At 50.8% G+C, this 26,134-nt stretch overlaps 1 protein-coding gene across 3 annotated transcripts; it reads left to right on the forward strand.

Moving 5' to 3' along the window:
* The first annotated feature begins 609 nt into the window (after nucleotides 1-609).
* On the forward strand, nucleotides 610-26,079 carry nos1 (nitric oxide synthase 1 (neuronal)). Of its 3 annotated transcripts, XM_055511555.1 has the most exons (30): nucleotides 610-875; nucleotides 3,211-4,005; nucleotides 5,325-5,427; nucleotides 7,946-8,083; nucleotides 10,142-10,281; nucleotides 10,369-10,531; nucleotides 10,612-10,703; nucleotides 12,115-12,256; nucleotides 12,336-12,475; nucleotides 13,290-13,464; nucleotides 13,677-13,778; nucleotides 13,853-14,047; nucleotides 14,431-14,516; nucleotides 14,980-15,124; nucleotides 15,965-16,069; nucleotides 16,142-16,200; nucleotides 16,276-16,392; nucleotides 17,006-17,101; nucleotides 17,299-17,473; nucleotides 17,628-17,766; nucleotides 18,132-18,210; nucleotides 18,358-18,551; nucleotides 18,689-18,858; nucleotides 19,970-20,180; nucleotides 20,665-20,752; nucleotides 20,839-20,960; nucleotides 21,037-21,185; nucleotides 21,486-21,680; nucleotides 22,453-22,571; nucleotides 23,434-26,079. In XM_055511555.1, exons 2-30 carry the CDS (start codon nucleotides 3,320-3,322, stop codon nucleotides 23,447-23,449), a joined length of 4,341 nt encoding a protein of 1,446 aa, XP_055367530.1. In that variant the 5' UTR covers nucleotides 610-875; nucleotides 3,211-3,319; the 3' UTR covers nucleotides 23,450-26,079. The 3 variants fall into 3 exon arrangements, with proteins under 3 accessions (XP_055367530.1, XP_029018514.1, XP_055367531.1); XM_029162681.3 differs by lacking the exon at nucleotides 17,006-17,101 and having other exon boundaries at nucleotides 611-875; XM_055511556.1 differs by lacking the exon at nucleotides 3,211-4,005 and having other exon boundaries at nucleotides 612-875.
* Nucleotides 26,080-26,134: the final 55 nt, after the last annotated feature.

Below are 26,134 nucleotides of genomic sequence, written 5' to 3' on the forward strand. Positions count from 1 at the left end.
GTTTTGCCGAAGGAACGAGGAAAATCAAAATTTCCTGTCACCCGCTGGTGTGAACTCATTTGTTTTGTTCTACATGTGTTAGTTCCTCATTGGGAAACCACTTCTATACAATCACTGGTTCATCACACTTTGACGGTGTGTTTACATCTGTTCAGGTTCTAACGACTCGAAACGTTCCTCTTCTCACACGTAGTTCCCTGAACAGTCATTTTGAAACCTTGTTTTTTTAACCAAAGCTCATTTGTTTCATGTATTTGCCTTTTGCTTGTTGTTTCAATTTTAAATAGTTCACATTCAGCTGTTCCTGATGCTCATGTGTCAGCACACACTTCAAAACAGCAGCTTTGGATTTTTTGCTGACGCACAAACACGTTAAATGTAAAGAAAGTTGAGAATTTCCACTTCTGTGTCATTTATGTTGACTCTCATTGGGAGCTCAGCGATCAGCTGAGCGATTAATCGATTAATTGGTATTGCAGATCGTTGTATGTGTGCGCGTTGTAAACCCTGTCTCTGCAAACAGGCCTATCAGGCTCAGGGAGGAGTGTGGATGTGAGGAGAGCGATGACGATAGTCGACATTATTAAACCCACCTACAGTTCATTTAAATGCCCGCGCACGGCTCGCGAGCAGCTCGTCACCGTGTCTCCCGTTGCTCTGTATTTATACGGCGCCCCGGTGCGCACAAAGGCACAAGTGTGCCTCGTCTCTGGAGGCAGAGCGCGTGAGTGAGTGAGTGAGTGAGTGAGTGAGAGCCGTGCAGCCGCTGCTGAGGCGACGCCGAGAGAGCGCAGGAGTTTTAGCCCAAGTTCCCGCAGCCGCAGCAGCAGCAGCAGCAGCAGCAGGTCGCTGTGACGCCGACCTCGTTCTCAGGGGTGAGTTTCTCCTTTTCCGTCTGGAAATACGCAGGTGCGCATTCCGCCGGTGGTCGCGAACGCAGCTCCGCTGTTACGGAGAGCGGATGGAGCGGGTCTGAAGCTGCGCTGAGGCGGAATGTAATGCATTTCACAAGCCTCCACGCGCTGCTCCTCTTATTTTTATTTCGCGAGAGAAAAGTGTCGCCAGAACCTGTTGCTCTTTAAAATGTGTATTTAGTCTTGCTGTGACGATTCACTGGAGGATTTTATTTATTATTTCCATATCTTTGCAAAGTCCTGGAAGTTGTGTGCGCGTGGACACAGATTTATTCGATTTAAATGCGCTGATTCTCGGAGGAGGTGTTCGGTAAAAGCCTGGTGGCAGCTTCTCTCTGCGGAGCAGCATCACAGCTCTGCGGCTGCTTCCTTTCTGTTTGGTCCGCACTTGACAACAGAAATCAGACAGAAAGAAACCTTGTCCTCGCAGTCGGGGAGCTGTGGAGGAAATGTGTCACCCGCTTCACGCGCCGTCCTGGCGGTGCTCGACGTTTGAACCCCGTCCTCTAAATTAGTTTGTTTTGATGCTGCTGAGTGCGGAGTAATGACGACACACGACATAACCAGAGCCATTGATGCAGGAATGTGTGAATTATCTCAGAATCGCCGCTTGACCCATTTTTATTACACCCACACTGTGTAAGAAGTGCACGACTCCAAGTTCCCCTCAGTGCGCATTTTGGATAAATAAAGACCTGAAGCCAATTAAAAGTTGTCTACAGCCTGAGACTCATATAAACCGTAAGTGGCTCATAGAAACGTGATTATTAATCGTTGCTGTGACTTAACGTTTGGCCCCTGGATGCTCGCCACGTCCTGCAGCAGCGGGCACCAAGCATCGGTCCAAAGACCAGAAGGAAAGAAATGTCTTAAAATGGAACTTTACAATAGGAAGAAATGCGTCGTGGTTACCATGGACACGAAACAGCCGCTGCTAATTAATTTAGAATTGTCAACAAGCTTATGAATATCTTCAAATTATGTTATTAGGAAAACGCAGAGGACAGATAATCGTAATTCCCACATCTACCTACGCACAACCGTCTGGATTTAACGCTAATATTTGATGGCATTTAGTCAATAGCTGTGTAGAACGACGTAGCATCGTCCTCCCCGAGCCAGAACCCGCAAGACTGTCGAATAAAAAGCTTCACATTTGACATTCCCAGCACATTTACATCAATATTCACATCCGTTATTGGTTATCTTAGTGGGGAGCAGCTCCACGCGGCGAGGATTAAAGGGCCGCCGATATGAGTTTTTCCTGAGCCTCAGGACAGGTGAGTCAATATTTATGAATGTGCGCCACTTTTTCCTGAAGCCTCCGACTCAGGACCTGGACCTGCGAGCGCGTGAATATGTAAAGCATCGGTGGATGTGAGGTCACAGAGTTAAACTGGGAGACTTTCACACTTGTGGACTCTCTGTTCGTCATCCACTGACCTCTGGAGTGGCTGCTTTTGACATTTCTATATTTTAAAAGCGTCTCCTCTCATGTGAGACTGCGGAAACGCACCTGGTCAGCTGTTGCGGAGCAGCGAGACGCGTGGAGCGCGCGCGCGCGGCGGCGGCGGCGGAGCGCTGGCCTTAGTGCTGAATTCTCTGCTCTCGCCTCGCGACGCGCGTCTTAACAGCTTGGTTCGTATTTTCTGACACGCTGGGTCCAGGCGACGCCGCCCACGCGGCCACATGCGACGATTTCAGATCGCGACCAGCACGCGCGTCGGGGCTTTGCGTCAAAGGAGACGAAACAGACTTTGGAGAAGCGCCCGGAGGCGCAGAGGTGCGTCGTTCTGTTGTTAAAGTTCATTTTAAGTGCAGCGACAATGAAGCGGCAGAACAAATAACAGGAGCTGAGGGAAACGCTGTTGTTGTTGTTGCTGTTGCGCACTGGCGTCCAAACAAAACGTGTGTGACAGCCGCCATCACTGTCTGCGCAGCTGACATGCAGTTAGCGGTTTCACTGGAAAACACTGCTGCCTGATGAGCTGCTGCTGCAAGAAGCACCTCACGAACTGAAAGGTGGAGGGGACTTTTCCAAAACTTACCTGTGCCTTCATCTTATTATGACCCATTTCTCCCACTAACTCTAAGGCTTTTCACTAATAAGCTGGTCTGACAGGGTGGACGACTTTGTCCATGCTGACATTTTATCTGTAGCTGCGTCATCCGAGTCAAACCAGCCTCTGAACTCTGTTATTCTCTCTTAAATGAACACACTGTAATGTGTGCTCATTTAACACCGACTTCCTCTTCTCTTACTCTTTTTCCTTGTTTTCCTTCTGTTGCTTTGCAGAAACCTCCCTGGGGACACAGATACTCACAAAAGCACACACACACACACACACACACACACACACACACACACACACACACACACTCTCACAGACCACCTCACAGGCACCATGCAGGAGTCAGAGCCCACGGTGTGCCAGCTGCAGCCCAACATCATCTCCGTGCGTCTTTTCAAGAGGAAGCTTGGTGGTCTGGGCTTCCTGGTGAAGCAGAGGGTGTCCAAGCCACCTGTCATTGTGTCAGACCTCATTCGCGGCGGCGCAGCGGAGGAGTGTGGCCTGGTGCAGGTGGGCGACATCATCCTGGCTGTCAACAACAAGCCCCTGGTGGATCTGTCCTACGAGCGGGCCCTGGAAACGCTGAAGAACGTGTCCCCCGAGAGCCACGCGGTGCTGATCCTGCGCGGCCCCGAGGGCTTCACCACCCACCTGGAGACCACGCTGTGTGGGGACGGCCGCCAGCGCACCGTGCGGGTCACGCGGCCCGCCTTCCCAGCCTCCAGGTCCTGCGAGCTGCACCCCCCCCTCAGCCCGCTGACCCCCGGCCAGCAGCAGCAGCAGCAGCAGCAGCAGCTCAGGGCCTCCTCCATCCTGCAGAGGGCGGAGCTGCAAAGCCAGGACCCCCTGCTGAGAGACGGGGGCTGCGGCGCCGTCCTGTGCAACGGGCTGGAGGAGAACAACGAGCTGCTGAGGGAGATCGAACCAGTGCTGCGCCTCATCAAAAACAGCAAAAAGGGGCTGAACGGCGAGGGCCAGAGGAACGCGGCCAGAAGGGACGCGGAGATCCAAGTGACCTGGTAATACGCGACGCAAAGCCTCGTTGGCTCCACCCGAGCAGCTAGAACGGCATCAGGATGTGGGTCAAGCACTCGTCAACGAGGTGGTTGTTGGCTGATACAAGACGTGATTGAAAGAACGTCCCCACAAACCTTTCCACAGCTGCGCTTCATTAGCTGCTACAGACAGGCTCCCACTCACCTAGCGTGACTCACAGCACAGAGCCGCTAAACGCCGGCTGCACGCTGGGCTCCAGAAATCCTTAATTAAGCCGCTGCTTACGATATGTGTTGTTTCAGTTACGGTGCTTAACATAAATCTAATAACGTAATGATGTAAACCAAGAATGCAGCTTGTGGTTGAATAAAAGTTAAAGGAAGTTTGAAATTTCATTTCATTTGAATGTTTGGCTTTGGCTCAGATATAAATATTTTAGAAAATACAGTTGCATTTTGCTCATTAGCATTTATGCTAGTTCTTGTGCTAATGCTCGCTTTCTGCCACACAACCCTCTGTGGGTTTTCCTCCACACGTTCCTCCACACGTTCCCTTTGTGGATTTTCGCATCAGGCTTCTCAGCGTGTAGTTAAGACGCCTGGAACCATGCTGCACATCAACACTCATCCATGAGCAGGATCCACTGGGGTTTTTTTTTAGGGATCGCTCAGACTGAGCCGTTATTCCGTCCCCAGCTCTGTGCAGCCGACTCTTCTCAGCTGCGTTTGTTCTCATTCGTGACCGATCCACGCACGTCCTCCTCTCTTTCATGAATTAACTCCAGTCATTTGTCCCTTTCTGGGGAAGTCCCTTCACGCTGGGGTCACTGAAGCCTTCTCAGTGAGTGGCACAGAAATGAAAACAGGCCAGATGTGGTTCCGTTTAGCGTGAGGCTGATAATGAGAGTGAGTCCATTCCATCAGCGAGGGTGGACCGGCTCCTGAGAAAGGAAAGCCTGCGACTGTTTCCCATCATCATGACACGTGCTGCTGGGAAACACCGGCAGGTGATACAGTGTGTGTGTGTGTGTGTGTGGGGGGGGGGGGCATCTCGGGGCATCATGTTGACATCTCGCATGTTTTCTTCTGAGGGATCTCCTCTCCACGACTAAGTCACCACCTCGGGATATAGTTGAAGCCCAGAGTGAAGTTACTCATGCTTCATGTGTGATTGTTTTTAGATTTTAGGGGTGTCTTTATAGAAATACAATTTGTTGTTGTTGTGTCGACAGGGAACCTGTAGTTTGATGGATGGATGATGGAATACAGCCTTTATCAATTATTTTGAAAACGTGCCCTGCACGTATGACACCTCACACACCTGACTTGTCTTCGGTTTCCAGGGACCTCGGAGGAGGAATCAACGCAGCTCTGCAGGTGGCATCAGATAACGACAAGATGCTGGAAAACATGTCGCCGGTGCTCAACAACGCTGACATCGACAAGGTAAAGTCAAACCACCACGTTCGTTAATGTTGCTGTCGTTTCTGAACGCTCTGGTCCAAAAACGTGTTGGTGCCAGAAAGCCGGCGTCCTGAGTCTAATGCCTGCGAGTGTATGATGACCCACGCACTAATCCACACTATTGGCCCACATGCTTTTAGCAGCTAAGCATGCACATCCGCACTTAGTGATGAAGATTTGAGGAGCCCATCACCTACATTAGAACAAGCTGGTGCAGCCTTAAATCCAGCTTATGCCTTCCTCACAGAGGAGGTCTGGTCCCAGGCCTCAGCGTCTGTGAGAGGGATCGTAATCTGCACATGGCCCGTGTTATCCACCCACTTGTGACATCACTCGAGCCCCCATCAATGGGAGCGGATGGGGCAAAATAATTCCAGGAGGCCTAATGAATGCGTGCAGCTGCCGATCCATCGCTCCCTCCATCCATCGTGGCCCCTCTTGAAATCCTCCAGCTCCTCAGACCTGCAGAGCAGAGAGTCAGTGTGCGTGCGTGTGTGGAGGGGGGTGATGCATCCTCCACAACAGCTAGAATGGATGTGATGGGGATAGATGCCTCACAGATGGGGAGCCTGAGTCTGGCTGAAGGCAGATGCACTAACGCTTCAGCAGGAAGCTCCTCTGTTGTGACCTGGTGGTTCATTTTTGGACGTTTTGTGTCATTGAGCTCAGGTCAACGCAGCCTGTCTCTCTCACCTCGGTGAAGTCATGTTCTGTTTGCAAAGGGAGGGCCTCTGCCTCTGCTCCTGCAGCAGCTCTGAGGGTCCACTAGAGCATAGGACCGGCCCCGGGGCCGACTCACTGACACCGCACCGCTCAATGGCCTCCAAACATAAATCGAGTCGTCACAATATCAATATTTGATGAATGCAGCATCACTCCGTTCCTCGGTCTGACTTTCTTTCTCTCGTTCTCCATCTTCCCCTGTGCTGCAATTATCCTCTCCATTCTCTCATTATAAGTTTTAATTCACTGCAATGAGGAACTTTTTCTGCATAACTACATTTAGCAGAGTGACTTCGGTGATTACATCCTATTATGAAATTACCGTCATCAGATTAGCGTCAGTTCTGTTCATTTCTCGCTCTGTGGCTGTTCCCTTCTATTAAAAATCCACACCAGACACTTTTGCTGGGTGACTGAGTCATGATGGCTGTTTTAAACGTCTGTGTGGTCTAGCAGCTTCTTGCAGAGTCGCGGTGCCATTACTTGGCTTTGGAAATATTATATAAAATTGCTAATGCTGATGATTAGATGAAACCTTAATTTTCAGTTTACAGGTTCATAAATTAGCCGACGCTTTTACATTCACAGTTATTGAACCTTTTTAGCTTGAAAAGCCAATTAAAATAAAAAATGAAGCAACGGAACGCTCACATTTAACCAAATGATACATCGGCCCTCGTTAGACGTTATCTCTCCTGCTCTATGACCCCGTGGTCCAGATATTTCTTGCCATTTTAATCTATTTTACTGGTCATTCATTAGACAGAGGACCGTGCTCTCAAGGAATCTTTTTAAGGCTGAAGGAGGTTGTGCTTCCACAGTGGTTCTGACATTTAAAGTGACCATCAGTACACATTTAAAAGTAAACTGACATTTGCCGTCTGGTATAAACAGGCTTCTCTCATGCCTGTGATGGAAAACTTACTTTAGAAATGTAAATGTCAGAGCTGTAGCTGCCGGTCAGTTGATTCAAACATCACCGCGGCCGACTCTTTCCTGTGACTCTTTGCCCGAGTGTCTCTTCGCGTGTCCGCAACCTGGGCGACAACTACGTGTCACATCGGCGCTGCTCAGCGGGGGGTCGCGGCGCAAACACTCTGCAACTGAGCTCTTTACCGTGCGTGTGCGAAATCAAATCCAATTCAGACGGCCTCATTCCGCTGGCTGTTGGAGAGGACACGCGATGACAATGAGATTCAACCGGTGTGACAGTGCCGGCACTCGTCGCCCCGGCGAGCGCCATCATTGTGTCAGTTTCCAGAAGCTGCTCCGCTGAACGATTAACGGGGCTGTAGGAGATGATGAAAGAGCTTCCAAGGTGTGGGATTGATTGCCCTCACAAAAGAAGGAACGCGTGCGGTTGGCATTGGGGTTAAATTGCAGGCATTCATCAGTCAATAGCTAGAGTATTGGAAAACCCAGTGAGCCAGAGTTAGCGTGCTGTCAGCCTGCTGTTAAATGCTGATTGCCTTTATTCTGGAGTGGGAAATAAAACAGAAATGGATGAAGGAGGGAATGGAAGTGGCTTCTGTACATAAGACTGTGTGAGAGAGACTCTGGCACAATGGCAAACAGATTTTCCTTGAGAAGAAAGAGCAAAGACTCCACACTGTTACTGTTAAAATAAAGAAAGCCCAGAGCTGCCAGTCAATGGGCCATTGTTGCACCTTGCACACACTTTCCCACCGCGGGGCTTTGTTTTTCCCCGTTAACAGCTTGTGGTAAAGCAGAGCGTCAGAGCTGCATTAAAGACAAGGCGCCTGTTTGTTCCCTGCAGCCGGGGGCCGAGAGCCAGACGTCGCCGACCCGGACGCAGCAGAACGGCAGCCCCACCAAGTGCCCGCGCTTCATGAAGGTCAAGAACTGGGAGAACGGCGCCATCTACAACGACACGCTGTACCACAACGCCAGCAAGGTGAGAGGCAGGATGGAGACGCAGCCGCACAGCCCTTCACACATCTGCCCCTGAGGACGAGAGCTGCCGCTCCGCGTCGGCCAGCGGCGCCCGGGCCTCCAGCGTCCAGGAGCCCAGGGCGCCGCCGGTGCAGCATTTAGCCTGCACCACGTCATTTGCAAGTCAAGTAGATTGGAGAATAATAGCGCTGCATGTTGTGCCTGTTCTCGGCTCGTCTCTAACTATTCATGCTTTACAGAGCGTCCGCCTGAGCTGTCGGTGATTCATCTCGTTACTATTTAGCCAGAAAGTGCGTGGTTGGGGGGAAAACACAGGGCGAGCCTCACCTCACAAACAGCTGCATTTTCAGTAAACACAACCTGTGACTTTGGTGCATTTATTCAGAATGAGTCACCAAACGCATCCATTCATTCATTTGGCTGCTTATAGGTTGTAGTTGTGAGCTGATGAATGAGTGATGGAGGGACATTGTCCCGTTGGGTCCTGCAGATCTTGTTGTTGCGTTAGCGTTAGCCATGAAGCGCTAACGGCTCCTAGCATCACGCTGAGCCGCTAGAACCGTCCGCCGGCGCCACAACAGCCACGTCTGAGCAGCAAACAGCAGCGCAGCGACTGCGGCGCCCCATCGGACAGGCTGTATTCAAATGAACGGCTTGTAATAGCATCCTTGGGTTTATTATAGCGCAGACGCGGCTCCGTCGACCAAAAGGCCAGCTGGCTGCCATGAATGCCCCAAGCGGCGTGACGAGCGGACGTGCTGGGGCACGACTGCTTCCCTTTGTTTTATTTTTAACGCTCGCTGCTCCGCTCGGCGTCATTTCCCATCACGTCCTCACCTCTTGCTCCTTGTTTTCCTGCTTCATCTTCTGTTGTTCTACTTTTTCTCCTTAATCCTCCTTTTTATTTTTGTCCTTCTTGTCTTTCTCTAATTCGTGCTTGACTTCCCTTTGCATTTTTTCCTGGTGGCCATTTTGTTTGTTGTCGTGAACCAGCCGATGCTGGAATTTGTCGGCAGAAGTTTGCTCTGGACTGGTTCAGTCCGAGCCACGCTGGGGTCTTGTCCACTCCGCCTCACTCATTTGCTCTCTAAGCTGGTGAAGGCATTTACGACAACCCAAAGTGACAGCTGACTTCAGCTCTAATCATATTAAACTGACCACACTGGCTTCGCTTTCAGCTATGAGCAATTTCCCTTCTCCATCTGTCTGTTTTCTTATTTCCGGCCTTCGCTCCCCACTTTTTCTGTCTTCCTCTCGTTGCTTAATGGAGAGACCCGTCCCTGACTCACTGATTTACTCATTCATTAGCATTGATGCCAACTGTGTGAAAGGAAAGTGCAAAGCCAGTCATGGGCCTTCGTTTGCATTCTGATCATTTACCTTAGTGAACATTGGGTTTTAACTGCTATCATTTCTTGGGTTTTTGGACCTACTGCTCCAGCGTTGACGGCTCTTTTGTGTTTTATCCTGGGAAACGCCGGTGGAGAGATTTTGGGAAATTGCAGCTCATAATTTGGTCTTGATCAGCATGTTTTGGGCAGGAGAGGCTGAAATAACTGGCGCTGTGTAAATCCATATTCTTGCAACGTAGGAGATGTGCAATAATCACACTGTAGTTCAAGAAACAGCCAAAATTAAAAGTTGAGTAGAATTGGATTATTCCATTAGCTGTGAGCTTGTGGCTCTGTTTCGTATCTGGCCGGGCCGAGGCTTAGCTGCTTTATCTAAAATGAATGGAGAGGAGGGTAATGTGATCTGCCTTTTGTAAATTAAAAGGATGCCGTGCCTCCTCTCATGCCGCAGTCAATCACAGACGTGGATGCAGCAGCTTCTCTGTTGCTGGTGAGAAGAAAAATATTTCTGGAAGCAATTAATGCTTTATCGGTTTAATCATGCAGGGGCAGCTTCTGTCACTGCTACTTAGCATATGACTGGGAAGTCATTGACAATGTGTGGAGATGTTTGCTCATGAAGAGAAAAGTGCGCCATGTGCCGGCGGCCATCGCTTCCTGGCGCTGGACTGACGCCGGTGCCCGCGCTGCCGTCTTCTCTCCCACAGACGCCACTGTGCTCTGAGAACGTGTGCACCGGCTCCGTGATGATCCCCAACGTTCGCAAGGCGGACGAGGCCAGGACGAGAAAGGAGCTCCTGCCGCTGGCGACGGACTTCTTGGACCAGTACTACACCTCCATCAGGAGGCAAGTCCCACACGGGGGCGCGGGGGGCGGGGACGGGCAGCCAGGCGTCAGCTGGACTCACCGCTGCCTGTGCTTTGCTGCGTCCAGGTTCGGCTCTAAGGCGCATCTGGACCGGCGGGAGGAGGTGACCAAGGAGATCGAGGCTTCGGGGACGTACCAGCTGAAGGACACTGAGCTGATTTATGGGGCCAAGCACGCCTGGAGGAACGCTGCCCGCTGCGTCGGCCGGATCCAGTGGTCCAAGCTGCAGGTGATGACGAAACTCGAGCTCATATTTGAACTGGTTCTTGTGCACGCGCCTGATTGGGAGTTCCTCCATTGGCTCTGCAGGTGTTCGACGCTCGAGACTGCACCACCGCCCATGGAATGTACAACTACATCTGCAACCACATCAAGTACGCCACCAACAAAGGCAACCTCAGGTAGGAGCTCTAGCAGCGGCTCTGTTGCTCTGCTCGCCTTCCTCCCGCTCCACGCCTTCCTCCTCCCATCTGTCGCTCCATGTTTTTCATCACCCTTCTCCATCTCCGAGCACCCTGGCTTGACCCACGGTCCCATCTGTCAGCGTGCACTCTGTCACTTCACATTGTTTCTCACACTATCTGCTGCCTGTCTATCTGTCAGTGTCTCGCCACCAATCACTGCCCTGTTGGTGAGGCGGCAGACCTCGCAAACAAGCAGTCATTTGTCAGACCTGCACAGCTTTCGTTCACTTTCTGCCAAGTCCTAATCACATGTGACACTTCATATTTCCTTCCTGGGTGATGGATGGCTTCTGACTCATTACTACACCTAGCCTGGCCTTGGGAAGGACAGCCTGGAGACACATGTTGACAGGAGCCAGCCCTGCGTCCTGGCTTTACACAAATAAACACGGACACGTGCGAATCTACTGCAACACGTTGCAACTGATCTGAAAGGTTCTGCCTTTCCTCCGTGAGCCGCCAATTAGACAAAACAGACCATTCCTACAACGGCGTCAAACAGACGGCTGTGACGCAGTTTTACCTTGAGGTTCAAGTGGAAGATGATGTCACAGCTACATTTAACTAAATATTTGCAGTGAGTGAGTAGAGATTCTCTGTGTGCTCACTAAATGTTTATCAGCCTTATGTTAAATGTTTGATTTGTGCTTAAAGATGAGATAATAAGTAAACAACGACTGAATAGCAGTTTCTCATTTAATATTGAATCATCAAATTGACTTTAATTAACATTAAGATATTGTTAATTAAATGTTTGGCCAATAAAATGTGTAACTCTGGAAAAAACAGCCTTTTTTAATAAACCAATTATTTTGCATTTTAACAACATTCATGGACTGAAGCAGGGTGATATAAATTCATGTTTGACACAAGCAGCAGTGAATGTGGAACCTCCTTTCAGAAATTCAATCCCCGGCCACCGGCTACTGTACAGTTCATGCCAGTCTGTGAGCTGAGGGAGCGTTTGCTCCGGATGTAGACTGCTACAGCAGCACAACTGGCCCAGATTCACGACAGCTGCTCCTCAGCGACTCACCATCAGCTTAGCGGCATTAACACTTTTACCCGACCGCGGCATTAAGAATAAAAAAAAACAACACAAGTGGACGGTGGAAAAGACCAAGGGAAGCGCCGCTCTGACCTCTCCGAGTCCTTTGACACCATATAATCAAAAAGACCTATGGCTCGATTACATTCACAGTTACAGCATCTGTTAGCAGCAACAAATGTGCTTAAATGTTCATACACAACACCTAAATGACCTGTTGCACAGTTCAGCTATCAGCATTAGGATGAGGACATTATTACCAGTCACGTATGAACGCTGTGAACTCTGTTTGTTTTCCAGATCGGCCATCACCATATTCCCTCAGAGGACAGATGGCAAGCATGACTTTCGAGTGTGGAACGCTCAGCTGATTCGCTACGCAGGCTACAAAATGCCGGACGGACAGATTCTGGGAGACCCCGCCAATGTGGAATTTACCGAGGTGCACGAGATGAGTTGTATCAGTTAAGAGCCGTCGCTTCGGACAAAGCGTCAACTCCGATGTGGTTGTTGGTCTCTAGATCTGCGTGCAGCTGGGGTGGAAGGCACCGAAGGGCCGCTTCGACGTCCTGCCCCTGCTGCTGCAGGCCAACGGCAACGACCCCGAGCTCTTCGAGATCCCAGAAGACCTCATCTTGGAGGTGCCCATCACACACCCCAAGTGAGTTGCGCTTTCCCACTTAAGCATGAAATACACAGGATTTCGGCAAAACAAGAGCAGAGGAACGCGCACAGCCGCCCACGCGCTTATCTCTTAACAGCTCTTCTTAAACAATGGGCTGCTTTCAAGCCGAGGGGTCTGATTGGGTTATCGTCACATTCCAACCGTGCTGAAAACTCCCAGAAACACAGCCATGCATGCTTTATCTGTTGCTGCATCGTTTGTGGGAACCGTGGGGCTTGTTAGTGAGATTTCAAGCTTCCTGCTATTCTTTACCTCATAAGGAAACCTGGTTCCATCAGTAGCTACTGTACAGAGTATTATATCAAATACCCACAACTATGAGAGAAATAGATCTCGTGCTATAGTGGTTTTCACACATGCAGGCGCAGATCACTACATCACTACACGCTAGAGAGAGCATTTCAGAATCCCTCGACATGCTGCGCTCCCTGCCAGACTCCCCCGAAATTGGCATCTCCTGCTCCATACCCTGCATCAACTGGCCCTCAGCTCTGGCAGCAGCTTGGCACAGGCTGCGACCACCAACAGTGTCTCATCATTACACCAGATTAGACCCAGCTCTGAAAATAATACGCTGAAAGCGACGCTATCAACCCCCCCAGAGGGCGTAAGGAGCGAGTCGTGGGAGTTAGATTGAGGTCCTGCTCTGCCCAGCACTGAACGCCATCAACACACATGCAAGCGGCGTTAATGCCTGTTTTGGCACCATGTCTTCTATGAGATATGTGTTTACCTGTGCATGTTGGACCTGACATCACGCATCGAGCACTTACCCGTCAGTTGTGCTTAGGTTCGAGTGGTTTAAAGAGCTGGACCTGAAGTGGTACGGCCTCCCCGCAGTCGCCAACATGCTGCTGGAGATCGGAGGCCTGGAGTTCACCGGCTGCCCCTTCAGCGGCTGGTACATGGGCACGGAGATCGGCGTGAGGGACTTCTGTGACAGCTCGCGCTACAACATCCTGGAGGTAATGCGTGGTGCCAAATTACAGGCACGCTTCATTGGAAAGGGGCGGAAGGAGTGTGGGCACAGACCGACGGAAACCCTGAGCAGAGGAAAGAGCATGTGTTGCATCACCATCAGCGTTGTCCTTCCTCTAACTGAGGAGAAAACTGATCAGTGGCTCCTTCTGCAAATGGAGGAAAATGTCACGCTGCACTTTCTCCCTGTTTTCCATAGGACGTTGCAAACAAGATGGCCTTGGACACCAGGAAGACGTCCTCGCTGTGGAAAGACCAAGCCCTGGTGGAGATCAACATCGCTGTTCTGCACAGCTTCCAGGTAGGTTCATCTTTAACCACAAATGCGTCAGATAAAAACTGTCAGATAAATAAATGATGTGTCTCCCTTTCCAGACATGCAAAGTGACCATCGTGGACCATCACTCGGCCACCGAGTCCTTCATGAAGCACATGGAGAACGAGTACCGGGTGCGGGGAGGCTGTCCTGGAGACTGGGTGTGGATCGTTCCTCCCATGTCCGGAAGCATCACACCCGTGTTCCACCAGGAGATGCTCAACTATCGCCTCACCCCCTCCTTTGAGTATCAGGTGAGAATGATTTTTAAAATCCCTAACATGCGCTTCCAGCGTTTTATGGGAGATCAGTTAAACAAACAAACGATGCTAACTGAGATTAGCTTCAGTCGACCATGAAGCTGTTTATTCATTCTTTACAGGACTTTATAGAGCTGCGCTCGTGTTTACACAGGGTTGGCTGCTGAGCTATATTAAGTCATTAAGGGAAATAAAGGCTGGATATCATTACCTGCAGTTGAGGACGTGGGTAGTTTTCTATATTTAGCTAATGGCAAAGCAGGGAAGTCCTGGAAAACACTGAGTGTTGCAGATGGCGTCTCTGTGTCTTGGAAAGGATTTTAACCTCCAACAAAGATGATCCCTGAACTCTCCTTCCTTTTTCTCATATGCATCAGCCTGATCCTTGGAATACCCACGTGTGGAAAGGAGTCAATGGGACGCCCACCAAGAAAAGAGCCATCGGCTTCAAGAAGCTCGCCAAGTGAGTGAACTCGTTCACTACAATCCACTAGAACGATGCAAAATTATTGACGTTGGAGTTTTCTAGAGAGAAAGATGTGGCTGCAGTTTAGTGTGATCATCTGACGCCTCAACTGATCGCGCTCCTGACGAAAGTTTGACACATGGGAAGGGAGCTGGTTTACTCAGGGGTAAAATTCATCCATCCAATCAACCCCTCGGGGAGTAATCAGAGCTGCTCTGTCTGTGGATGCATGTACTCGCGTGTGTGCATCTTCTGCTATTAATATAATTGCCTGGAGGATATGACAGACTGGGTAATCACTATTGTCATCCCTCTGCCACCTTGACATAACGTCAGCTGCAGCCCGCTGAAGGGAGCCGCACTCCTCCCCAGCGCTAATGGCTCATCAGATGTATCACACGCACCGGCCCGTGGATGATTCATGTGCTTGTCTCCTCCCCGTCCCCCTTGGCTCCCGCAGGGCTGTGAAGTTCTCGGCCAAGCTCATGGGCCAGGCCATGGCCAAGAGGGTGAAGGCCACCATCCTGTTCGCCACCGAGACGGGCAAATCACGTGACTACGCCAAAACGCTGTGTGAAATCTTCAAGCACGCGTTCGACGCCAAGGTAGGCTTGCTCCCACCTTGCATCATCTAATCAGGCGGTGGAACGGGGGCTCGCGTCACCGTCATTTTCACCTTCTAATTGAAAAAGCCGGATTTCAAAGAGATAAGAGACCCCCATAGTCTCCGACCGCCCTGCTCGCGCTCTTGAAGCCAAGCAGATGCCGGCTGAGCACGGGCGACAAGAGGTTAGAGGAAGAAAGTGCATCTTTTGTCGTACTCTCCTCCGCTCTCATGCAGTAAAGTGCCTCGAGTCACAGGCGAGATTTAACCAGCGAAGCGTTGAGCGGTGCAGTAGTTTAAGACAAGATCCCGAAGCAGCGCTCGCCGTGCGAATCTGCTAAGAGAGAGAGGGAAAGGCAAAACAAGCTGCTCTCTGTCTCACACTCTGCTTCTCCTCCAGGTCACTTCCTTTTCTCCCAAAGTGATCAATCATACACGATGAGAGTGATGCACGCACGGGGGCGTGTGTAGATGGAGCCGGGACAGATGCGAGCGCCGGGGGCAGATCTGTGCTGTGTGTGTGTGTGTGTGTGGGGGGGGGGGGGGGGGGGGGGGGGGGGGGGCTGCTTTCTCCTCACGCCTCTGCTTGTGTGCGTCGCAGAGCGTGTGCGGACGAACTCCACCGCGGACGCTCGTGGCGCGGCAGCAGCGTGTTATCATCTCGTTAGAGGCGAGGACAGAGTGGTCATTACACCCTCCTCCTCTGCCAGCGGCTCCGTGTTCAGCCCGGATTCACACGCTCGGGTTATCTGTCGTGTGGAGTTTGTGTCTAGGAGACGAGAGCGAGATAAAGACGTGCGAGCGTGGGCTCGGCTCACCTCCGCTTTGTCTCCATCTCTAGGTCATGTCCATGGACGAATACGACGTGGTGGATCTGGAGCACGAGACACTGGTGTTAGTGGTGACCAGCACATTTGGCAACGGAGACCCCCCTGAAAATGGAGAGGTATCATTCGTATATCTATGGTGTGACAGATGGATGTGTGGAACTACATAACGATACACCGCTTTATTGTAGAAATTTGGAGGTGCCTTGATGGAAATGCGCCATCCAACATCCAACAACGAAGACAGGAAGTGAGTTCATTCCCTCACTCAGCCGCCGCGTCCGCCGGCTTTCAGTTTCACACCTCACTGTTCTGTTCTTCTCAGGAGCTACAAGGTCCGTTTCAACAGCGTGTCGTCCTACTCTGACACGCGCAAGTCGTCCAGCGACGAGCCAGAAACCAGGATCAACTTCGAAAGCACGGGGCCTCTGGCCAACGTCAGGTAAACGAGCAGATCTGGGACAAGTCAGTATTTAATGAGAAATAGATCAGTGAGTGCTTTAAAATGATGATAAATCTGAAGCAAAAACACAAAAAACATCAGCATTCCAATCACACTAACCCAGCTTCAAAATTCTACTCACATTTTTGTTTATAAGATATAAATAAACACGTGAAATGGAAAAAATGTTCTTGCTAATAACAATAATCATAATAATAAAATAGCACTAAACTCCAGATTTAATGACTTCATTGTTAGATTACTTTCCGCGCTGAGTTCTCGCCTGTAAATGCCATTGTTCTCCAAAACACAGGCTTGTCTTCCATTTGGAAACGGTTATGGACAAAACTTCTTGGCAGCACAAACCGTATTCTGACAGTTTCATGCGTGCGAACATGAAAGTAATCTAACAAGCGAAAACAAGTGGGTCAATGATAAAGTAAAAGAGCATCTTCTGACGAAAAGCAAAACTTTATTTACTATAAACTTTACTAACTATAACCTCGAATTCCTAATTCCTACCCAACTGGGGTATTTCTCCAAATCAAATGTAACGTTTACCCGTGTATTCTATAAAAGTGGACTCTTTTGTCTATCAACCTCCTTCGGGCAGTGAAGAGTTAAAGAAGAGAGAATCCTCAAACATGAGCGCTGAATGCCAAACAGCAAAGCGGCAGGAGGGACCTGTTGTGAAAAAAAAACCTCTCAGGTATTTGACGTTAATGTCATGTGAATCTGAAACCGGGCTCCAGGACAAGTACCAGTATCAGCATCGGTGTTGATTTTTCCTCCCTCTCAGGAAGTTGAGAGGGAGGAAAAAGGCCAAGTTTCAGATGTGGGCTCGGTGGTGGCGCTCTGCGGATGCTGCCGTTCGCTCTGACTCTACCTGCTTCTCTCTCTGTTCAGGTTCTCAGTGTTTGGCCTTGGCTCCAGGGCCTACCCACACTTCTGCGCCTTTGCCCACGCTGTGGACACGCTGTTTGAAGAGCTGGGGGGGGAGCGCATCCTACGCATGGGCGAGGGAGATGAGCTGTGTGGCCAGGAGGAGTCCTTCAGAACCTGGGCCAAGAAGGTTTTTAAGGTTGGTCTTGTCTTCCCGCCGGCTGCATCGTCAGCGCGCGTCGGCCGCTGCGTGTGCGACGCTGCGCGTGCGACGCGTGTGCGACGCTGCGTGTGCGCTGCTGCGTGTGCGACGCTGCGTGTGCGACGCTGACGCCCGTGCTCCTTCGCTCCAGGCCGCCTGCGACGTCTTCTGCGTCGGCGACGACGTGAACATCGAGAAGGCCAACGACTCGCTGATCAGCAACGAGCGCAGCTGGAAGAAGAGCAAGTTCCGCCTGACGTACACGGCCGAGGCCCCCGCCCTCACAGAGGGTGAGTGAGAGAGAGAGAGAGCGACGACGAGGCGCCTCGATATGAAACGCAGGACAGAATGAGCGTAATGTAACCGCAGCAGCAGGAACCAGCCGATCGAGTCCAGTGACTCAGCCGTTACGTCACCTGCAGCTGCAGAATAAAATATAGAATGGAACCCTGTAGGTCTGTAGCTCCAGACCCTGTCATGTAAATTATAACGTTTACGCTGTAGCTCCAACATGGGGTCAGGAAGGTGATGACTCCACCACATGTTTGTTACTGAGGCTGCAGTGGATGCTGGGGCTCAAACATGAGCTCATGGAACAGTGGAAGCGTCTGTGTTTGGGTTCCAGCTGTCATTGCTTTTGTTTCTGTGCCCACAGCGTTGCACACTATACACAAGAAGAAGGTCTTTGGAGCGAAGATGCTCGAATCTCAAAACCTGCAGAGTCCCAAATCCAAGTGAGTATGTGAAGGCAAAGGCTTCACAGGAAAAAGCAACTGTCACGCATTTGTCCGTCGTACTCAGCTCGTGAAGGCGCGTTTTATTAATGGAACGGGCTGAAAATGCTGCGGCGTCGTTTCCTGAGGCTCCGCTCTCTTTTGCAGTCGCTCCACCATATTTGTGCGGCTCCACACAAACAACCACGACAGCCTGAGCTACAGGCCCGGCGACCATCTGGGCGTCTTCCCCGGCAACCACGAGGACCTGGTGACGGCGCTCATAGACAAACTGGAGGACGCCCCACCTGTCAATCAAATAGTCAAAGTGGAGTTCCTGGAGGAGAGGAACACTGCCCTAGGTGGGTGATGCTGCGTCGCCACGTCCGCAGGATGTCCAACGCAGACCTCAGAGGCCTCACTTTGATACAAACAGCTTTGACAAAGGACTTGTTAAAGCTCACATGAAGTCTGAATTGGAGCCTCTCCCCTCCTGCAGGCGTGATCAGTAACTGGACCAGCGCCAGCCGCATCCCCCCGTGCACCATCTACCAGGCCTTCCAGTACTTCCTGGACATCACCACGCCTCCCAGCCCCGTGCTGCTGCAGCACTTCGCCGCTCTGGCAACCAGCGACAAACACAAAAAGAAACTCGAGCTCTTGAGCAAGGTAAACTGGCGCATTGTCTCTGACCTTTAGAATTATTGAGCTGCTGCTGCTGGTTAGCGCGTGCGTGACCAGACGTATGAGCCATGCAATATTCAGCATGTGCGTAGGCTGCAGCCTCAAATATAGTCTCCCTTTATTGTTTGAATGACAAATATGTAGACACGTTTTTTATTAAAATGGCCGCGTGCACATTTATTACTGTATGTTTGCCATCAACGCAGATGAGATACATGTTGTGCGTCTGATGCCCTTTCACTGCTGGAAGCGCGTACAGTGGAGGGAGCTGGCGCCAAATTAAAGGCGCTGATGGTTCTAACCCGGAGCTGCTCCTCACCCCCCCCCCCCCCCCCCCTCCCACAATTCGCTCTCCATTTTTGTCAATGTGTGGATGAGGCTGGCTGAGGCCAAGCGGTGACTCATACGCTCATGCATCGAATCTTTGTCACCGAAGCAAAGGGAAAAGATGGAAGACTTCCGAAGACAGTGGGGTGGAATCAGCACCGGGGATCGATTCTGTTCCTGTGTGCAGTAAACGCTGAGCTTATTTCAGGCCTAACGCAGGCTTCTCTGACTAGTCCAGTCTCTTGAGGCAGCTTATAAATATTCCCACTGCCAGCGTTAATTCACGTCAGAAGAGATTAGATGGGAAAAGTCCCTTTAATGTCGGAGCCCGCGGGCTGCGAGTGGGCGTCCATCTGCCTGGACCGGGTGGAGAAGAGAGGAAAGAACAACAAGCGACCATTCAGGCATCTGTGTGTGGCTTGTAGCTGTGTTATCATAGGATTTTATTGTGACGACCTCATCTGAGGGTGGACAAAGCCAAGGTATGATAAAGGTTTGATAATTGAGCATGAGATACTTCAAACCTTGCTCCGGTCTCAACGGGGTTTTGTGCTGCTCATTATCCGTTTGAGAACAGAGAAAAAGCCTAGAACATATCAAAGATTTTCAGCCTGCTAGTGTTGATCCATCTGCTGGTGGCCGCCTCCTGCTCTCCAGTCAGAAATGTTAAGTCCTGTCTGTTAGTGTGGCCTAATTAGTGCTGCATCCGTTGGAAGGTACCGGGCTGCAGGTTAAATAAACACACGTCCATCTGTTGCTGACACCCAAGGGGCTGCAGGAGTACGAGGAGTGGAAGTGGTACAACAACCCCACGCTGGTGGAGGTGATGGAGGAGTTCCCCTCCATCCAGGTGCCCTCCACGCTGCTGCTCACCCAGCTGCCCCTGCTGCAGCCGCGCTACTACTCCATCAGCTCCTCGCCGGACCTGCACCCGGGGGAGATCCACCTGACCGTGGCCGTGGTGTCGTACCGCGCCAAAGGTACGGCGCCGCCCGCGGCTCCAGCTCCGCGGAGCTGCAGCTGCAGGCGTTTTTTATTTAAACTTTAGTGCTCCCGTTAGGCTGTTAAGTGTCTCGGTTTTCCCTGGCATTTCGTGTGGCCGTTTTTGACATTTCAGCAGAAATGCTCCGAAAACACTGAAAACACTTTACACGTATTGTGCCTCGGCTCAGGGTCTGTCACGGATGAAAGCCTGTGAGTTGTGGTGGATTAAAGGTTGCTGTAAAGATCGGAGATGTCACCGAACGCCGCACAGAAAAGAGCTGAGGGGAGGTTGTCTCCAAACCAAGTAACTAGAACCAGTTTAGACCGAGACAAAAATGAGAGGAAACAGCTTCAACTGTAAATTCCATCGTTAGTTCTGAAACACTAAACGCGTTAGACGAACACCTGCAATCTGGCTTTAATGGGGGCCGGCCTTGGTTAGTGCCACTCAGAGAGATGCTTGGAAATGCTCCCTTTCAGATGGAAGAGGACCCACACACCACGGCGTGTGCTCGTCGTGGCTCAACCGGATCGAGAAGGGGGAGATGGTGCCGTGCTTCGTCCGAGGGTGAGCGCGAAACCGGGACGTCTCCCGAAATAGCGCGTCTCCTCCTGACGCGGGACTCAGTGCTGCCTGTGGTTTGTGCCTTTCAGCGCGCCTTCGTTCCAGCTTCCCAAAGACGACCAGGCTCCCTGCATCCTGGTGGGTCCCGGAACAGGCATCGCCCCCTTCAGAAGCTTCTGGCAGCAGAGACTGTACGACCTGGAGCACAAAGGTTGGTTCCCTGTGGGGGAATCGCTATCTCACATGTGGAGAAACGCGTCTTCACACCGCTTCTACCCCGTCTCCAGACGTCCAGCCGTGCCCCATGATCCTGGTGTTCGGCTGCCGTCAGTCCGAGATGGACCACATCTACAAGGAGGAGACCATCCACGCCAAGAACAAGCATGTGTTCAAGGAGCTCTACGGGGCCTATTCCAGAGAGCCGGGCAAACCAAAGGTACCGAGCTGTCTGTGAATGCGGATGAGTCAGCTCGCGACGGCTGCGTGGGTTTGAAATTAAATCACAGAAAAGGAAGAGTGGAATAAAAACCTTTGTGATTGAATTCTGGATAACACTCAGTCAGGGTTTTTCAACGTAATCCATCAGGTTAAACAGAACCTATTACTTTCACAGCCTGTTTAGCTCGTAGCTGCACCAGCGGCTTCCTGACCTTTCCACTGTTTCTTTTCCGACTTTTCTCACACTTGACTTCTCGCTCCCTCATCGTCCGTCCCTCATCGTTCCTCTGTCTCTCAGAAATACGTGCAGGACGTGCTGCGCGAGCAGCTGTCAGAGTCGGTGTATCAGTGCCTGAGGGAGGAGGGCGGACACATCTACGTGTGCGGAGACGTCACCATGGCCGGAGACGTCCTCAAGACCGTGCAGCAGGTCATCAAGCAGCAGGGCAACATGAGCCTGGAGGACGCCGGCTTCTTCATCAGCAAGCTCCGGGTAAGAGGAGGAGGAGGAGGGAGGAGGGGGGGGAGGAGGAGGAGGAGGAAGAGGAGGAAGAGGAGAGGGAGGAGGAGAGGGAGGAGGAAGAGGAGAGGGAGGAGGAGGAGGAGAGGGAGGAGGAGGGGGAGGAGGAGGAGGAAGAGGAAGAGGAGGAAGAGGAGAGGGAGAGGAGGGGGAGGAAGAGGAGGAGGAGGGGAGGAGGAGGAGAGGAGAGGGAGGAGGAGGAGGAGGAAGAGGAGGAAGAGGAGAGGGAGGAGGAGAGGGAGGAGGAGAGGGAGGAGGAAGAGGAGAGGGAGGAGGAGGAGGAGGGGAGGAGGAGGAGGAGGGGGGGGAGAGGGAGGAAGAGGAAGAGGAGAGGGAGGAGGAGGAGGGGGAGGAGGAGGAGGAGGAGAGGGAGGAGGAGGAGGGGAGGAGGAGGAGGAGGAGGAGAGGGAGGAAGGGAGGAAGAGGAGGAGGAGGAGGAAGAGGAGAGGGAGGAGGAAGAGGAGAGGGAGGAGGAGGAGGAGGAAGAGGGAGGAGAAGGGAGGAGGAAGAGGGAGGAGGGGGAGGAAGAGGAGGAGGGGGGGGGGGGGAGGACGAGAGGGAGGAGGAAGAGGGAGGAGGAAGAGGGAGGAAGAGGGAGGAGGAGGAGGAGCAGGAGGAGAGGCTCTGGAGCCCAGGTGTCCGTTTGCCTTTAAAGTGTGTGACCTGGTTGGGTCCCTCTATTAGCACAGTTACGGTACCGTGGCCGTCCTGCCTCACGCCGTCTGCTCCCTCTTCCTGTCGCCAGGACGAGAACCGCTACCACGAGGACATCTTCGGCGTCACCCTGCGCACCTACGAGGTCACCAACCGGCTGCGCTCAGAGTCCATCGCCTACATCGAGGAGAACAAGAAGGACTCGGACGAGTAAGTGGCCTGCCTTGGTTTTGTTGCCCACAGATGAATGTTTTGGGTGATGAGTGATTCATTTTTAAGGGCTCGTTAATATCAAAGAGAGCCAACGTCGTTTAGCCGCGGTTCAGACAGACTGGTGGTGTTTTGACCCAGTGCTGAAGATCTGCTGAGGTTTTCATTCCCAACCCTACTTCTATGTGGTCGTAGCTTGACTTCCACACAAACGCCACCACAGCGATGAACCCTGAGACGGGGTGCGGCGCCTTCACTCGTCGCTCGCTCATTCCTTCCTTTCTGCCCCGGCTTCGTTAATTGCTCCATCAGCAGTCGTCCTGTCCTTTTTGGCTCTTGAGCTCCGTGGAAACGCCTCCTACACGCGGATCCTTCGCCCTCACGTCCGCGGCGCGTGGGACGCCGTGACGTCCCTCCATGTTCCTGCCTCCAGCGTAGGAGCGTCTCGCGCCGACCTGCAGCTGCCGGCGGCGCCCGTGTGATGTCACCCCTAGCCGCAGATGAAAACAGAGCGGGTAACCATGGCAACCGCGGAGAAGGGCCTTTACACTAACAGGATTAGAGTGAGAGCGAGTGGCACTGTTCCATGTCTGTTTTTGTTTCCGTTGTTATTTGTGCACATTCAAGATTAGACACTTCATATACCCTTGCCATGAGAGGGAGACAAGGGCCCTACATAGCCACTATGGCTCATTAAGCACCAACATAATGCATCACAGACGATTGTTCCTGTGTGGATTGTCACTTGAATTTCACATTTGGCCATCAAAGCTCCTGCTCGCTGGATGAGTAATTACAGTAACATGTCTATTTCTATCTGTGTTGTCTCCCTGTCTGTCTCTGTGCTTCCTTCCCTTCTCAGGGTTTTCTGCTCGTAGGTTCACCATCTGGGGGCTTTCCGACATCAGCCGGTCTGAAGGCCGCAGCAACGCTGGTTGAAGAATACTGTGCCAATTTTTTTGTACTATATATAAAAATGGATTTCTTTCTCTTTTTTATACCACTCTAATGTTTCTGTGGGGCTCTGCAGTTTTTTTTGTCTGTAGCAAGTTGGAGATGTTCTGTTCTGAGAATCTGTTTTGCTTGTTGATGATACTTCCAAAAATGATAAATTGATCATTTTGATTCATAATGTGTGCACCTATTGTAATGACCTGCCTCATTGTGAATGCATGACCAAGACAAGAATATAATCAAGAAATATTATTCTCTGTGTTATTGTTAAAGTATAAAAAAGGCTTTTTCTGAGGTTCTATATTTGCAAGAAAATGTGTGTGACGCGTATGAATTCTGTTGACTTCATGTTGTAGGAAAAAATCAGGGCTGCTCACATCTGTTTGGGGAGTTTTTATTTTATATATTTAAGCCTTTGATGCATTTGAAAGTTTCAATAGGCGAAAATGTCCAGGCACCAGGATCAGATGTGATCAGCTGTGATCAGATGTGATCATGTGATGATGTGCCGGGAGCAGACTCTACGATGACAGGCCCCCGTTTGATGACAGCGCCTGTAGCTCCCACAGCAGCCTCTCTGTGGAGGCCGGTCCGCTCTCAGAACGCGTGGTCTCGTGTCCCAGCTGGCCCGGCCCACATGGAAACAGCTGACCATAGAGCAAATCACAACCTAATTCAATTCCTTGACTTCATCAGGATGGAAAAGAGAAGATACTGATGTGAGGACGATATTAAAAAACATTTATGTAATTATGGTGGAGGGATCCTGAAGAGGCAGATTCAATGTTTGTTTTTTTTTATTGAAATTTGATGGGAATTTTTGCGTGTTGCCATTTCCGTCTCTGAAGCTTCAGCCAACACCAGTCTATAACAGCCCTGTGGTAAGAATTATGGTTCGGATTGACAAAAATCCAGTTTGATTAACAGATGTGTATATGAGGTAGGTTTTGTTTGTTTAAGCTGTACAAGAAGTGCCAAAACAATGATTTTACAGCCACTGCAGAAGTGGCCTCTTGTAGGCAGGCAGGGGTCCACGCGGTCCAGCCGTGGGTCCCACGTTCGGCGACTCTCCGCTGGTTGATTCATTTCCTTTGCATGCTACTTCTTGGGCTTCACAGGCGCTCCAGACAAGCCAAAGCGTCTCCCGTGTTTCTATGGAAGCTATGCTGCTGGCTGTGGCTCCCTGCGCTGCTCAGATCACATCTGACAGCTGACCCCATCGTCACCTATGGAGCTAATGTGCGTTGCGCAGCTTCACGACTCCTCTGCCTCCTGCCTTACATTAACTCTGTCTCTGCCTACACCTAGTACACACTGTACATGTGCATGACCTGACATGACCCCGTGGCGGCGACGCCACCCTTTCACTGTGACCTGACGCCTCCTCGGTAGCATCAGCATGCCTGTCTGTGAGCCAGCCGTACTAACATAAGTGTGCACCTCCATAGAGCGGGTGTAAACATGCATGTGCTCAGGTGTGTGCTTGTTCTCCTCGTGGCCCGTTACCTCGTCCAGCCGGTCGTTTGAAATAAGCACGAACTCGGCACAAGCCTGCAGATGTGCTCTTCCAGATGGCAACAGGAAAGCGCCCGCGTGGCTTTTAGCGCCGATCGCCTATTGCTAGAAGTGATGTTTCTCATTCAGAGACATGAGGCAATCGCACTGCCGCTGTGGTCGTTTGCTGCTTTCCCGCGAGTCGGGTTTGTAATTTGAATAGATTTGTTTATTGCTCGCCCACTCTGAAGTAACCTATGGCTCTTTTGTCACTCAGTCTGTGTTCCCTTTCTTTGTCTTTGATTCCAATTAAAAGTACGTATCAGCATGATTAACGGATTTCAGTGTGATTTTCAAGGGTCTCTGTCAAGACTGTTTGTTTGTTTGTTTGTTTGTTTGTTTGTTTGTTTGTTTGTTTGTTTACTGCTGGGAGGGGGTTAATGGCCAGTTCCCATTGTCCCCACTGTTGCCATGCTGGATGAATGTCTGCTCTGCATACATTTCCTTAAACACATTAAGTTTAATTGGAAAATGCCTGTAACATGAGATCGCTTCTTTAAATAGCTTATATATATATATATATATATATATATAAATATATATTCAAAGATAAGGTATAAACTATAAAGAAAACCACTTCTGACTTTTTTATGAATGTATTTTGATTATGTAAATGAGCACTATAACTCTGCTTGATTTAAAAAGACCAAAAAAAGGCCCAGTCTATATCGTGTGTCTCATATCGCTGCGGTATGAAGATGTAACAGCAGCGTTAAATAAATGCATGGTGGTCTCCTGTTCATGTTTAGAAGCTCTGTCTATTTACCAGCACTGTGTCAGTCGGTGAGACTATCGTGAGGTTGTGCAGCCTTTCTCACAGGGCGCCGGGTGGGAAACAGCGGCTTTCTTCTTTCTGTGTTCGCATATCGTTGCTGCTATTAACAACTCGGATCTAATCAGCCTCTGCTACGATGACCTTTGTTGTGTAATCGTTTGAGGTATTTCATTTTGACTTTGCATTTACTTACAAATAAAGAGAAACATTTACAGAACCCGTCAACACAGTGCCCTGGTTTGTTTGTCCTGTGTCTGTGGAAGGGACTCACTGGAACGTT

This window comes from Betta splendens, chromosome 9, assembly GCF_900634795.4.
Source record: "Betta splendens chromosome 9, fBetSpl5.4, whole genome shotgun sequence".
Classification (NCBI taxonomy): Eukaryota; Metazoa; Chordata; class Actinopteri; order Anabantiformes; family Osphronemidae; genus Betta; species Betta splendens.

Bases quoted from the DNA above. Each gene is read 5' to 3' on its own strand.
- nos1 (XM_055511555.1), top strand. From the start codon at position 3,320: ATGCAGGAGTCAGAGCCCACGGTGTGCCAGCTGCAGCCCAACATCATC. The intron at 12,476-13,289 runs GTGAGTTGCGCT...AGTTGTGCTTAG, and splicing joins GTGCCCATCACACACCCCAA to GTTCGAGTGGTTTAAAGAGC. The intron at 17,102-17,298 runs GTATTTGACGTT...CTCTCTGTTCAG, and splicing joins GTGAAAAAAAAACCTCTCAG to GTTCTCAGTGTTTGGCCTTG.